Below are 15867 nucleotides of genomic sequence, written 5' to 3'. Positions count from 1 at the left end.
TGCCCAGGAGTGGAATTGCTGTATCATATGGTAGCTCTATTTTTAGTTTTTTAAGGAACATCTATACTGTTTTCCATAGTGGCTGCACCAATTTACATTCCCACCAACAGTGTAGGAGGGTTCCAGATAGGGTTTTCTTTAGCAGAGAACAGTGGGGTAGAAATACCAAGATTTGGAAAGACAGACACTATACTGGGAATTTATAATAGAATCACCAGCTTGTAGTATATTAATAGTTTCATTAAAACATGGGCTTACTTCTATGATCTGAGGCAAAATTTTTAACCTCCCAGAATGTGTTTATTGATATTTATCTGGGAAGTGAAAACACCTGCTTATAGAATGGTTCTAAGATAACATGGTAAAGTGTGTAGAATAATGTATGGTGTTTAGTAGGTACTCAATAAAAGTAGCTACTGTTATTATTATTTCAGTTAGAATTAATTTTAAATGGCAACTAATCTAACCTTATCTCCTTCTACTTCCCTTTTGTAGCCCTATATCACCCAGTCTGTACTACTTGCTAATTCTTGAATAGCTACAGTATTCTACTAATGCCAGTTCAGTCCTGTATCTGGAATTTCATTTGTCCTTTGCACTTTAGGTTGTTTTGTATTGACATCTTACACTCATCCTTCAAAGCATAACTTAAAAAGCGCCCTTTCCACATGGCCTTTTGTGATCACTCTAGTTGAAAGTACTTACTTTGTACTTCTCTAGTGCTTAATTGGTTCCACTCATGAGGCCTTGTCTGATTAAGCACCAGGTACTGCCTTGTGTTTTAGTAATTTGTATATATGTCTTATCTCCTTAAGAATTGTATATTATCTTTTTTGGGTCCCTCTCAAATAGCTGAGCCAAAACCTTATACATGATTAGCACCCAGTAAACACTGACAGATGTTCAGTGAGCTAATTTGAGGAGTATTACCAATAATTAAATTATTAAATTTTATCCCTAAATGGTGATTGTAAGGGAAATTTTCTTAATGGTGCCAAACTGTAGTTTTTTTTTTTTACCAAGTTTTCCACTTAAACATTAGTGGAGCACTGACCATACTAATGTTAGAAAGAGATACAAAAAAGTTGAAAGATATCATCTGGCCCTTGCAATCTGCTCAGTATCAGGTTTCTAAAGATCTGATTTGCCTGAAGTCAACAGATGTACACTGTTAAAACAAGTGTATCTTTGATACCAGATGGGGTATAATTCCTGGGGTTTGGAGGATTAGGATTGAAATGAAATGGGAACTCATCACTTTGTCTTCATGGCTGTGCTGATTTTTTTTTTTTTTTTTTTAATCAGAAGACCTCTTTCTGACATTAAGTAAATAGATACCTCCTTTTGGATTTTGGATCCAGAATGAAAAATAGTATCATTTACAAAGGAAGGGCCTTTTTGTAGAGCATTTATCCTGTCTTTGCTGCTTGACTTTTTTGTGCCTTTTTTTCTGGTTACCCATCCTATCTTCTGTAAGGTGGAGAACTTGGCTGCATGTGTAACAGATTTGTCAGGATGAGTTTATTTGAGCTTTTAGTAAATGGCCCATAGGATTTTTTTCTTTTTGCTATTTATTTTTTGTTTATTTCTGATCAGTCTCAGAGTTAACTGGAGATACTTGCCTGATTTATCGGTTTCATTTTTTATATCCCCCATCCACCCCACCTCCTTTTGCTCTTGTGGCTCTTACTAAATGCATTGCTACCCATGTGTACGTGGCTGGAAAGGAACGTGAAAACTGCCCTTAATAATTCATTTTTATCTGTTTTTCCTTGCATAGACTGAATTGTAGCATCTCTGCTGAATCTGCATTGTCTCATTTCCTGGTTGTTTTCTTGCATTTATGATATTATCTGAGGTTGGTTTCTATAAGTTCTAAGAATTCGTTTGCCCTTCTGCTTGTTCCTTATATTGTGTTCTCATCTCTTTTTTACTTGTATTCAGCTTGTTTTTTACATATGTCCAGTTATGTGGCAAAATGTATTGGTTTTGCACTGATAGATGTTGTTCTTTAATTCTTAATTCATATGACTGGATCATTCCTTCCTAAATGTGGCAAAGAGAGCATATCAATAGAGATACACAGAAACTGACTCTAGGCAAGTGTTATGGCTGCATAGACAACTTGAAATTGCCACAGATCTGCGGTTAAAAATTTCAATTAACTTTTGATTAAGCACCAAATGAGTTCTAAAAAAAATGTTAATCGTCAGCTTCTACATTTAATAATATGTTGCATTCTTTGTTTCATTCATTCATTTTTTTAAAAAATTTTATTAATTAATTTATTTATTTTTGGCTGTGTTGGGTCTTCGTTTCTGTGCGAGGGCTCTCTCCAGTTGTGGCAAGTGGGGACCACTCTTCATCGCAGTGCGCGGGCCTCTCACTATCGCGGCCTCCCCCGCTGCGGAGCACAGGCTCCAGACGCGCAGGCTCAGCAGTCATGGCTCACGGGCCCAGCCACTCCGCGGCATGTGGGATCTTCCCAGACCAGGGCTCGAACCCGTGTCCCCTGCATCGGCAGGCAGATTCTCAACCACTGCGCCACCAGGGAAGCCCCATTCATTTTTTAAAAATTTATTTTATTTATTATTTAAAAAAATTTTTTGGCTGTGTTGGGTCTTTGTTGCTGTGCGCCAGCTTTCTCTAGCTGTGGTGAGTAGGGGCTACTCTTTGTTGCAGTGCGTGGGCTTCTCACTGCAGTGGCTTCTCTTGTTGAGGAGTATGGGATCTAGGTGCACGGGCTTCAGTAGTTGTGGCATGCGGGCTCAGTAGTTGTGGCTCTTTGGGCTCTAGAGCGCAGGCTCAGTAGTTGTGGCCCATGGGCTTAGTTGCTCCGCAGCACGTGGGATCTTCCCAGACCAGGGCTCAAACCCGTGTCCCCTGAATTGGCAGGCGGATTCTTAACCACTGAGCCACCAGGGAAGCCCATGCTTCATTCATTAATTCAGCAAACATTTGTTGAGCATTTAGTGTGTCAAGTATTTCTCACTGTTCATATTCCACTTTCTGAAAGTAGCTTTTTGCCATCTTTGTTTCTCAGGCATTTCGAGTATGTTTCCAAAGAAATAATGGTTTTCTCTGCCTTGCTACTCAAAGTGTGGTCAGTGGGCCGGCAGCACTGGCAACATCTGGGAACTTGTTAGAAATGCAGCGTCTCAGGCCCCATTCCAGACCTGCTGAATAAGAATCTATATTTTAACAAGATTACTGGGTGATTCAATGCACATTAAAATTTAACAAGCATTCATATAGCACACAGATTGTTACCATCTGTGTGTGTGTGTGTTTTTAAACAACTGAGTAACTCATTCAGCTATTTTCTTAGAGATAACACCCTTTCATGTGAAAGCAATTATAGGAATATCCTTAGAAGATCTTTTTTCTTTTTTTAATGATAAGAAAATATTGAAAACACAAGAAAAATACTCTTTATTTACTGAAAGATACAAGTACAAGATTGTTAGAAGTGAGGTTTGAGTGATTTTCATATCTGCTAAAATGTTCCCAAATGATTTGTAATTTTTTTATGGATCTTTATGAGACCTTGTTGTAAAGTCTGTTGTATAGGAAAATTTTAATATAGAAATGGTTTCTGTGTCTTTTCAGTAAGATGAATGATAAAGTCATATCTGAAATACATGGAAAATAGTGCTCAATTCTCAGCCTGTCCTCTGTTTATTTTTGCAAAGGAAGTATGAAGTAAATTGGTGCTCTGAAATCAAATCATTACTCTTTTAGAATAGCTGGTGGTTTGATATCCAAGTTTTCTTTCTGGGTCAAGTTTGATTACTTAGAGATTAAAGAAAAATAATTTTGGAAAAATCAATTGCCTACTCCTAATATAAGGAGGAATTGAAAAGAAGCTTATTTCTTTTAGGTACAAGCGTACCTCACTCAAGGGTAGCAAATTCAGAATGTGTATTGGTTGGTAAATGTTTAAGTGATGTTATAAAGACTGAATTGTATATTTTATTAGTGCAGAATAATTTTGATGACTTAATAGATGAGACTAGAATATATGCTTTTGTAAATATTTTTATTGCTTAAAATATTTTTAATGCTCAAAATAAAATAATTTAAGTAGATCAGCAGTAAGAGCTCACATAAAGGCTTTTCCTTTTATTAATATACCTTTATTTATTTCAATACCACTTATAATGGTTTGTCACCTACTAGCAGTGTGACCTTGGGCCAATTACTTTCTGAGTTTCAGTTTCCTCAACTATGAGGTTAAGCAATTCCACTTTCCCTTTCAGGGTTGTTGAAAGGCTTAATTTAAATAATGTAGATAATATCCCTTACCCGGGACCTGACACAGAAATAGCTCTCAGTACCATTAGCTTCCTTCCGTTGTTTTCCCTGTTTTGTTCCATTTACACACAAATATTTAGATTTCACTCATATTGTAAATAAGAGTTCTCTTAAGTTTTCTTTCATTATACTGGTTAAAGTTGAATCAAGAATATAAACTCCATGATGACATAGACCTTATTTGTTTTGTTTTGTTTACTGTTGTATCCCAGGCACCTAGCATAGGACCTATGCATTTGAAGTAAATTTACTCGAATAATTTAGAGAACACCTTTGCAGTTTTTATTTGTCAGGTATATTCAATTGAAATTAATTTATTCAACAGACTTTTATTAATACGTATAACGTGCCAGGGACCCTTCTGTCCTCATGGAACTTACATTTTAGCTGGGGGGAGAGAAGACAATAAACCAGTAAGCGAATAAGTTAACATATTCGTAAATAATAATAAGTACAGTAGGTGCTGTGAGGCCATCTGGAGGAGTAAGGGCCATTATTTTAGATAGGGTGTGTATGGGAGGGCTTTCTAAAGAGGTGATGTCTGAGCAGAGGCAGTAATGAGGCGAGGACCATCTTTCAAATATCTAGGAGAAGAACATCATAGGCAGAGAGAACAGCAAGTGTAAAGGTCCTGAGGAGGGAATGAGCTAAATATGGTTCATTAATTCGGATTGTTAACATCCAAATGAAATTACTTCATCTAAATAGTATGGAGCAGATGCAGAGACAATGTAAATGCTGCTTTTTGAGTGGAGTACTTTTAGGTATAGCAGTGAATCAAAGTGAAGGCCATCAGTAGTCAAATTGCTCAAAAGTTCCCTTGTGTGTTGGTTATCCTTTAGTAAACTAGATGTGACATTGCTCTTTGGCATTATTATGTGGCTTAACTAATAATACTGGGATTTTTGAGATCAAGAGGCTAGAAACCAACAAGTTTGAAATATGTGAGGTCTACAGCCTGCCTTCTCCTCTCTTATACTTGAATCAACATTTGCTTTCTAAATTTTTCTTCTCTATTTTGTTTCTTTTTCTCTATTATTTCTCTAGTTTCCTCTGTTGTAATAGTTCACTGCTACTCTTAAAAATGTTGAGCATTCAAAATCATATTTGTCAGAAGGAAGAAAGGTCTTAAAGAACTTAAAGTCGTATTCTTCTGCAAGAGGTTGTAATTTACTGTTGTAACACGAAAACCTAAGGAATTCTTTTGTGATTATTTTAACTGTATACTTGTCATTGCTGTTGTCAAGTCTGATAACAAATGAACAGAATTCTACATTTCTGTTCTTAATATGAAGTCTATGCATTCTGAGAAATATAAAGAAAAAGAATAATAAAGAGTTGGGGAACCTTTTAATCCCATTATCTCTTGGGGTGTAGAGACTTTTGAATATAATTCCTGCAAATCCAGCACCTGAAGATTGATACCCTCAAAGGACAGTGTATAAATAACATCTTTTTTTTTTTTTTTAGGAAGGATAAAACTGTATTTGCTATGTCCAGTTCTGAGCTTTGAATTTAAAATATGATACATTTCACTAAGGTGGCTTCAGAGGGTACTATTTTAAGCTAATTTCTCTATGTCATAACTTTAGCAAGTCAAGGCATTAATAATTTATCCAGGATGTATAGGTAAGATATTTTTGTGCTTTAATGGAAAGTCTTATGTTTAATGGACTGGAGTACTGTCTATTGGTGATTAAATACCTACAAATATTAATTCTGGTACACTTGACCCAAGTGAGGGTTTTGCCTTCAGTAATGTGTTTTACTTCTAAGAGCTCCCCTTTTCCATCTTCTTTTTAATAGCAACGTCATGACAACAGAGAAGAGTTTAGTGGCTGAGGCTGAAAATCCACAGCAGCAACAACAGAAAGAAGAGGGTGAGGGAGCCACAAACTCAGGTCAACAGGAAACTCAGCTGGAAGAGGCTTCTCAAGCAGCAGCCGAGGGAGATAATCAGTGTGAGCAGAAGCTGAAAACATCTAATGGAGACACTCCAACACATGAAGATTTGACCAAGAACAAGGAGCGGACATCAGAAAACAGGGGCCTGTCACGGCTGTTCTCCTCATTTCTCAAAAGGCCTAAATCTCAGGTCTCTGAGGAAGAAGGCAAAGAAGTAGAGTCAGCGAAAGAGAAAGGTGAAGGTCATAAAGAGATAGAATTTGGAGCCAGTCTTGACGAAGAGATCATTTTAAAGGCCCCAATTGCAGCTCCTGAGCCTGAGCTCAAAACAGACCCATCCTTGGATCTTCATTCATTAAGCAGTGCAGAAACACAGGTAAGGGTGTGCGAATGTGTGGGAGGTGAAGGGAGGTTATACACTTTACTTTTCATTTAAGAACATTTGGTTTTATTTCTTACTAGCCAGTTGTTAGTAATAAGTAACATGATGCTTTGGAGTTTCTGCTCTAAAGAAATTCATGTAGTCAATGGTAACTTGATTTTTTTTTTTAAACATCTTTATTGCAGTATAATTGCTTTACAATGGTGTGTTAGTTTCTGCTTTATAACAAAGTGAATCAGTTATACATATACATATGTTCCCATATCTCTTCCCTCTTGCATCTCCCTCCCTCCCACCCTCCCTATCCCACCCCTCTAGGTGGTCACAAAGCACCGAGCTGATCTCCCTGTGCTATGCGGTTGCTTCCCACTAGCTATCTGTTTTACATTTGGTAGTGTATATATGTCCAGCCACTCTCTCACTTTGTCCCAGCTTACCCTTCCCCCTCCCCATATCCTCAAGTCCATTCTCTAGTAGGTCTGTGTCTTTGTTCCCGTCTTGCCACTAGGTTCTTCATGACCTTTTTTTTTTTTCCCTTAGATTCCATATATATGTGTTAGCATACTGTATTTGTTTTTCTCTTTCTGACTTACTTCACTCTGTATGACAGACTCTAACTCCATCCACCTCACTACAAATACCTCCATTTCGTTTCTTTTTTTTTTTTTTTTGAAATAGATTGAGAAACTGATTGGAAATTGAATGCAAACTAAGACCACTTGACTGTTACTGAAATGAATAGCCCAGTTTGCTTTTTTTTTTTTAAAGAAATTCACGTTCTTTTATTTATTTATTTATGACTGTGTTGAGTCTTCGTTTCTGTGTGAGGGCTTTCTCTAGTTGCGGCAAGTGGGGACCACTCTTCATTGCGGTGCGCGGGCCTCTCACCATCGCGGCCTCTCTCGTTGCGGAGCACAGGCTCCAGACGCGCAGGCTCAGTAATTGTGGCTCACGGGCCCAGTTGCTCCGTGGCATGTGGGATCTTCCCAGACCAGGGCTCGAACCCGTGTCCCCTGCATTGGCAGGCAGATTCTCAACCACTGTGCCACCAGGGAAGCCCCATTTCGTTTCTTTTTATGGCTGAGTAATATTCCATTGTATATATGTGCCACATCTTCTTTATCCATTCATCTGATGATGGACACTTAGGTTGCTTCCATGTCCTGGCTATTGTAAATAGAGCTGCAATGAACATTTTGGTACATGACTCTTTTTGAATTATGGTTTTCTCAGGGTATATGCCCAGTAGTGGGATTGCTGGGTCGTATGGTAACTTGATTTTTAAAAAGATACTTATACTGCATAAATCAAAGAAAAGAAAATGAAAGAAAAGAAATGTATCAAATGAGTTTACATTTTGCTATTATAATGCAAAAAGTCCAGGATTTTTAATGAGGCGGGGGGATGGAAAGAAAGTGAAGTGGTTTAGAGTTCATTTTGGTGGAATTATTAGAAATGGGGTAATTTATCAGCAAACATGGTCCTTTTATGGATATCTTTATAAAAGTCATGAGATAGATTCAGACCACCCAGAGGTGTGTGATAAGTTTGAACCATGTTTGCCTTATCTTTGTCATTTTTTCCAACTAGGTCATATTCCCACAGAGTGTAGGATATAGATGAGGAAAGTTAGCTCTTTATATCACCTTTGTAACATACAGTAGTTGGGTGGAGCCTTAATTGTGTCACAGTGTAAACTAAATATGAGTTGTGAATTTGGTCATCTGTCCAAAAATCATGAGAAAATATTAGGACTGTAACTCAAACTATTTTCTAGGAATCCCATTTATTTTCAGGCCTATTGAACTACAAATTAAGAGTTATTTTCAAAGTCTTTTTTTTTCTGAAGCATGTGGGCATTATCTGCATTGTAAAAAATGTAAGTCCTATATGTTTCTATTATAGTTCTCAGGTTTGGGCTATACAGTTTCATTAGACTTAAAAAAATATATGTATTTCTAGAATGATTACTTATACATCAAAAGTGCTAAGAGTAAAGTTTAGGATAAAGTTGTTATTGTGTACTTGCTATAGTGAAACAAGGTTGAAAACAAAATTTTATTTATAGTATAATAGTTAAGAATGCAGGCTATGGAATCAGACTAGAGGGTTCAGGCGCAGAGAAGTGACACTTTTGCTTTATCAGTTTTCTCCTCTGTACAATGAGGATAATAATGTTCACCTTATTTGGCCATTATGAGGATTAAAAGAGATAAACATGTAAAGCTCTTAAGACATTGCCTGACATATTATAAGCACTCAGTAAATGTTAGTTATTATTACTTAGTTAATAAACATGAACAGTAAAGGCAGAGAAGCTACATATCTTAATGTCATTAATTTAATTTAATTTTAGGAGTACCAAAAGAGTTAAATTACATTATCTTTCAGGAAGCCTGGTACTTTCAAGAGGTTCTTAATTGCTTTTTTTCTCCTTTGCTTTATGTATGCAAAAATCCATATCTTGTTTTAGTTAGCATTTGAATCAGGGCTAGTCTGTTTTGTCTAAAGATCATAGCATTTGTACTGAAGTTGAAACAGATGACAAAGTTAATTTTAGATTTAACTAAAATCTCATTCATTGATTTCATAGTAGAATTTCATTTGAGTGGTCCTTTTCTATACCAGATTTTTTAAAAGTGAGTTTGCATTGTAGGACTGCACCAACCTTCATCTAGGGTACCTTGGATTTTTTGGAAGCCATGTGTCATTTTTTAATATTTATTTACTCAACAAATTTACTGAAAACCTGCTGTGTGTGCCAGGCCCTAAGCTGGACATACATTGGTAAATAAAAACTGTAATATGGCAAAGAGGTTTAAGATCATGAATTCTGGAGTCAAAGTGATATGTAACTTACTGACTGTATGATCCTAGGCAAATTAACTTCTCTGGTCTCAGTTTCTTATTTGTCAAGGGGGGATAATAATAGTACCCTCCCCATAGGGTTAAATGAGTTCATGTAAGTAATGCTTTTAGAACAGTAAATGACCCATTGTAATTTCTATATAAATGTTTGTTATTATTCTCATGATTATTATTAAATATTATTATTATTGAACAAACATGATCCCTACTCTTGGTAACTTTATAGTCTAATGGAAGAGACAAAAAAAGTAGTAAATACAAATTAATTATTTATTGTAATAAATGTTATGAAGACAATAAACAGGGTACTAACATGAAGAATACTAGTAGAGTGGGGATAGGCCAGAGAGGATAGCCAGTGAAGGCCTTAATGAAGAGGTAACATTTAAGAGGGTCATGAAGGATGGGAAGGAGACTTGTAGACCACCTCCAATATCTAATGCAGGAGGAGCAGGAGCCACATAATTAAATCCTTTTTCCTAAATGTCAACTACGTATTTTTTTTGAAAGAAAAGAATTAGTGAGGTTTAGTTAAGAACCTTTCAGCAATTTTATTGTGAAGAAAGTGAGTAAGTGTATGCCAAAATGTTGTCTCACTTACCTGTATTACTTTGGGATGAGTTAATGATTGCCCTAGGAGATCCAGATTTCAATCTGTCTCTTGCTTCTTTGAATCTTCTTTGCAATTTATCATGGTTGATACCTGGTAAAAATGAGTTAATTGGTATTTACAGTTGTTAGCCTACTATACATATGTTGCCTTATGCTCTGAAATGGTCCCAAGAATCCCTCTTAGCCATTCAAAAAATTTTATGGGGTTTTTTTTGTTTGTTTGTTTGTTTGTTTTTGGGCCACGCCTCGAGGCCTTTGGGATCTTAGTTCCCAGACCAGGGACTGAACCTGGGCCCTTGGCAGTGAGAGCGTGGAGTCTTAACCACCGGACCACCAGGGAATTCCCCATTCATAAAATTTAGACTACATGACAAATCACAACTCGTTTTGCAATTCATAAGGCTACCTCACTAAAATTGAGGAGCATGGGGCAAAGATGTTTCAGTTTTAATAGGTTTTAATAATAGGCAATGGCATAGTCAGGGAGAAAATGTAGTGCTGAGAACAACAGATTGCTGTCCTCTGGTTTACCTGAAACCTTCATGTATTGATTTGAAAGATGGGATTCTACCTTCTATCATAAAGTTTTGAGAATAGCAGAGTCTGTAGATCTTTTGGGAGATCATAATATCTCTTACAGAAAAATAATCTTAATATCACTCGTATTTGTTTTAACAGTTTTCCTTCTTCAGTTAGTGTTTTTATTGGTAGCAATATTATAGGCAAACGTGTATACGGCATGTTTTGTGAAATGTCTTTGTTACTGACTTGGTGATGTCATGGGTATGTAGCCTGCTCAGGAAGAACACAGAGAAGATCCCGATTTTCAGACTGAGGAAGGAGGAGGACTTGAAGACTGCTCTAAAATAGAAGTAAAAGAAGAAAGTCCTGAATCAATAGCAGAAAGAGAATTAAAAGCTTCCCAGAAATCGATCAGAAGACACAGAAACATGCATTGCAAGGTTTCTTTGTTGGATGACACAGTTTATGAATGTGTTGTGGAGGTGAGCACATTTCAATTTCAAGTAGTTAGAACTCTTACAAATTGTTTCATGTAGGGCTGGGTACGTGGTGCCATGGCCTGAGATAAGACCCAGTATAATGAATATTTCTATGGGCTGAAATGTTAATAGTGATTTTCTGGAGGTGGAGGTGTGGAAGGATTATGAGTGAGTCTTATTTTCTTCTCCAGTTTTTTCTATTTCTAAATTTTCTATATTTATTCAAATCTTGTGAATTGAGCATGTGTTACTTTTATAATCCAAAATAATTTTAAGAAAAAAATTGGTTTGTTATTTGTAGAGTGCTCTTCCATGACTAGATTTCCCAGGATAGCCTCAATTTCTAGGTCTAGGAGTCCCCATAACTGTATTTATCAAAAAAAAAAAAATTACTATCTGTTCATTTCTGCTCTCCCAGATCTAAACCTTAATGAGCTTTATTTAATGTATTTCTTTAGCTCCATGAGATAGGATATAAAAAACTTAAATCAAGTAATCCCATTTATTAAAATTCTCTATTATTTCCAGAAAGAATAAATAATTGAATCAAGATTGAATAAAAATGTCATAGTTGTTTCAGTTATTCTTTTGCTTCTTCAAGACAAGTTAAAAGTCCTTAAAAATCTATCAGCTATTTTTTTAACTAGAGCAGTAATTGTCAATTATGATATGCTTGATGAAAAGCAATTGTGATTATTACTAATAATAGCCTTTTGATAAAACATAATTCACATATGCTTAGGTGTGTAAAAAATTATTTTGAAATTGAATTATTTATATGCAAATATATCAAAACACAAATAAGTAGTCTAAAATATTACACTGTATTTACTAATAGGAATTCCCTCTCCAAGTTTTGAAAGAGAAATCAAGAAAAACACACTGTTGCATTTTTAAAATAGTTACTACACCTGGTAACTGGAGAAGACCTAGGGTCTGCTCTTTCTGCTTCTCGCCACTAGCTAGTCTAGAGATGGGGAAAGCTATTCCACGCTCATTCTTCCCATTCAGACCAAAATCTAGATATGGGTCCCTTATATCTGAAACATTTGGGGGCAGATGTGTTTCAGAATTCAGAATATTTAGGGTTTTAGAATTCAGAATATTTTGGGTTTTAGAAAAGCAACAAGTACATACTCTGCAAATTTCATAATATTCCCAGCAGAGTGTGTAGCAGTAGGTACATTATCAAACACATTATTTCTATGGTAAAATATATGAAGATTCACTCTAAGTTGGATAAATAAGGATAAAAAATAGCCCATAACAGTTCAGGTCAGAATTTGCCTTCAGATGAGCTTTGAACAAAAACAAAATAAATAAGCCCAACCTTTTACTTTTTAGAACTTCTGAATTTTGGAATTATAAATAAGGGAGTAGGGACCTGTATGTGAAGAATTCCCTAATCATCTCTGTCATATAGAGTGAAAACATAGAAGGGAGAAAATGAAGAAAATGATATAATATAGATGGGATAAGTCTAAAAATGAATTAACATCTATGTGAATTACTAATAGTCATTAAAAATAGCTCAGCCCATTGAGAGAAGGACATGTCATTTATAAGTGCCAAAAAAAGATTTCTAATTTTTTGGAAGTCTTAAAAAATGTATTTCTCAGAAGACATTAGCACGTTTAATTTTTTTTTATTATTTAAAAAAGTTTTTATTATTATTTTTTTAAAAATAAATTTATTTATTTATTTTTGGCTGCGTTGGGTCTTCATTGCTGCGCGCGGGCTTTCTCTAGTTGCAGCGAGCGGGGGCTATTTTCGTTGCAGTGCGCAGGCTTCTCATTGCCGCACCTTCTCTTGTTGCGCAGCATGGGCTCTAGGCGTGCGGGCTTCAGTAGTTGTGGGGTGCAGGCTCAGTAGTTGTGGCTCGCGGGCTTAGTTGCTCCATGGCATGTGGGATCTCCCCGGACCAGGGCTCGAACCCGTGTCCCCTGCATTGGCAGGTGGATTCTTAACCACTGTGCCACCAGGGAAGTCCAGCATGTTTAATTTTTTTCAACAATTCCAGTAGTTAGGTAGGACAGGTATACATATTCTTATCACTTTACAGATGAGAAAGCTAATGTTCAGAAATTGACTCAGGTTGTTTAGCTAGTAAATGAAAAAGCAGGGACTTTTTCACTCTAAATCTCAGTCCCTAAGTTATGGCATTTCCTCCCTATAAACAGGAATACAAGTACCCTAAATTGGTAATGGTTTGATTTTCTGGGTAGAGAAACATTAAGAAATGATTTGTAGCACCACTGTAAGAGCCACTGCAACGGGTAATGTCTGGAGGGTATCTAAAAGCTTATACTTTATGCATTTTTCTGAAAGAGATTGCAGGGAGTTGAGACATAGCTCATTGTCTTGGGACATTTCGTCTGGGAATGATAGAGAGTCTAATGATTTCCATAGTCACTGTTAATTGTCAGTGTCGACAGCTGATTCAGTTAAGTCAGGTGCTCATGCTGACTGACAGCGACCCATAGCAGGCTTCAGGAAATACACCAAAAATAAAGAATGTAACGTTTAGGATGGAGGTGGGGGATGCTTGATGGAATTTTGCTTTGAATTGTAGCAGCATTTCCAAGCAACTATAAATGTGTTGCATATTTAAACTGACAAATTAAGAAACAGGATTTTTGTTACTCACTTTGTTCTACTTGCACTGTGCAGCCATCTGAAAGTGTTAGTAACCAAGGATAAAAGAGAAAATTGGAAAGTGACATTTTATGTTATTTCGTGATAAATGCAGGAATAAGAGGAAACCTCAACTAAAGTATGTGTATCTTTGCAGAAACATGCTAAGGGACAAGATTTACTTAAACGAGTATGTGAACACCTCAATCTTTTGGAAGAAGACTACTTTGGTCTAGCCATTTGGGATAATGCAACCTCTAAGGTGAGAAGACTGCTTGTAAGATAAGAAACTGACCCCCCAAAATTGTTTTAATTCATTTACTGTTGTTAAGAATGTATTTATTCCTGCCTCTCCAAGATACAGTGTACTTAGTAAGGAAAGATTGAAGGTAATTAAAAAACAAAACAATACCTCTAATACTACAGTGAAAAACTTTCTGCAGCTGTGAGTTAGAAAGTTCTCCCATGAATCGAGGAAAATACTCTGAAAAGGATTTTATGTTATACAAGCTCAGTGAGATAAAATCGAATGTTTTTATATTGTGTGTGTGTACCCCACTCAGGTTTATGTTAGAATATTTGAGAATACTTGAATTTGGCATATAAATGAAGTCACTGAGTACCAGTACCTACTTGTTTAATGTAACTGTTGTAATTTTTCTATGAACCAAGTATACTTAAATTGCTGGGAGCTGGCTCATCTAAAGGCATTCAGCAGAGGAAATTCTTTCATCTTGCAGTTGAGCTTCCAGTGCTCACATTGGTACAAAACCTTCCAGTTGCATTGAAAACTTTTTGCCATTGTTGGTGTCATCCATACTCAATCCTATCAGCAAGTTTTATTTCCTTAGAGTAGTTTTCACTATCCTATTTATTTTTTAATGAGAAAATAGTAAATTGCTTTATTTATATGCATTGATATATTTCTGTATAAAGTGATGTTAAAAGTGCCCAATGTAAAAGCTGAATTTGATTGTACAGCAAACAACAAATCTGGCTGTGTAAAAAAAGGCTTTATTGTCCCCCTTAGATAAAATATTTCTGGGAAAAAAAGTTGATGTCTCTGAATCATAATCTAGTTTCAACTTCTCTGATTGTTTATAAGAACCCCTTCTGGGGAAGTCAGTGGACAAGTGAATCCTGGGAAACATAGAGCTTATCATATTTGGGGCATCTGGCAGGTCTGATGGGCCAGGTTCTTACAGGATATGGTTGGGGTAATGGGCTGTTCTATATTTTCTGCTTCTAAATTCATCATGGCTAACTTCCAGCTCTTGGAAATAGGTCAAAGCAGAGTTTTCCTTTGGGTTAAAATGAAGGTCTTTAGCTGATCCAGGAAGTAGAACATAGAAAGGAAAGCAGGAACTTCATTTGCACATGGCCCAAGTAAATCCTGTACAAAAATGAATTTGGAGAAGACTTCCTTAGCATTGTCAGGTTAAAGGGACAATACAGTAGCAAAAGCCATCGTGGTGGTGACAGTCCTTCTTCAATATGCTATCTCTTTGAGTCATACTTCTCCAGTCTGGATGAGTTGCTCTCTCTGTCTTGTATATAGTTGACCCAGGTATTTCCCATCACCATTATCCTGGGGATTTGTTGTACTTCTCTCCTGTGATGTTTCTCTTGTTTCCCCTTTGTCTTAGCATTTCCTTGTATTTGATAGAGCACTCCTTCTGAGAAATTACATATGGGATGTAATCTTTTTGAGACATTACATGTCTGAAAATGTCTTTATTGTACTGTCGTATTTGGTTGTTAGTTTGGTTGGGTATAGAATTTTAGGCTTGAAATTATTTGCCTTCATAATTTTGAAGGCATTGCTCCACTGTCTTCTAGCTTTTAATGTTGGCTATTGAGAAGGTCAAAGCCATTCTGATTTGTGATGCTTTGTATGATCTCCCCTCTCTCTTGCCCTGTGTAGAATTAGGCTAGTAGAATCTTTTACCCTCCTTCCTTCCCTTCCTCCCTCCCTCCCTCCCTCCCTTCTTCTCTTCTTTTTCTCTCTTTCTTTCTACCTTTCTTTAGTGTTCTGAGATTCACAGTGATGCATCTTTTTAAAAAAAAATTATTTATTTATTCATTTATTTAATTTTTTGGCTGCATTTGGTCTTCACTGCTGCACGTGGGTTTTCTCTAGTCGCTGAGAGC

The 15867-nt window shown here is 36.4% G+C and overlaps 1 protein-coding gene across 32 annotated transcripts in view; it reads left to right on the top strand.

The window, feature by feature from the left end:
* Positions 1 to 15867, top strand: part of EPB41 (erythrocyte membrane protein band 4.1) — a 202946-nt gene that overhangs the window by 74128 nt on the left and 112951 nt on the right. For 20 of the 32 annotated variants that reach the window (XM_082347467.1, XM_082347478.1, XM_082347489.1 and 17 more), the window contains exons 2-4: positions 6138 to 6595; positions 10873 to 11085; positions 13874 to 13978. In XM_082347467.1, coding sequence (XP_082203593.1) covers positions 11032 to 11085; positions 13874 to 13978 — 159 coding nt within the window. In that variant the 5' untranslated portion in view covers positions 6138 to 6595; positions 10873 to 11031. Of the gene's footprint in view, positions 1 to 6120; positions 6596 to 10872; positions 11086 to 13873; positions 13979 to 15867 lie in introns of all 32 variants that reach the window. The other 12 variants (XM_082347470.1, XM_082347496.1, XM_082347498.1 and 9 more) reach the window with 1 other exon arrangement.

Source organism: Balaenoptera borealis (genome assembly GCF_965194805.1).
Source record: "Balaenoptera borealis genome assembly, chromosome: 1".
Taxonomy (NCBI): domain Eukaryota; kingdom Metazoa; phylum Chordata; class Mammalia; order Artiodactyla; family Balaenopteridae; genus Balaenoptera; species Balaenoptera borealis.
The sequence above is the reverse complement of the archived record's forward strand: the minus strand, read 5'-3'. Positions and strand labels throughout refer to the sequence as shown.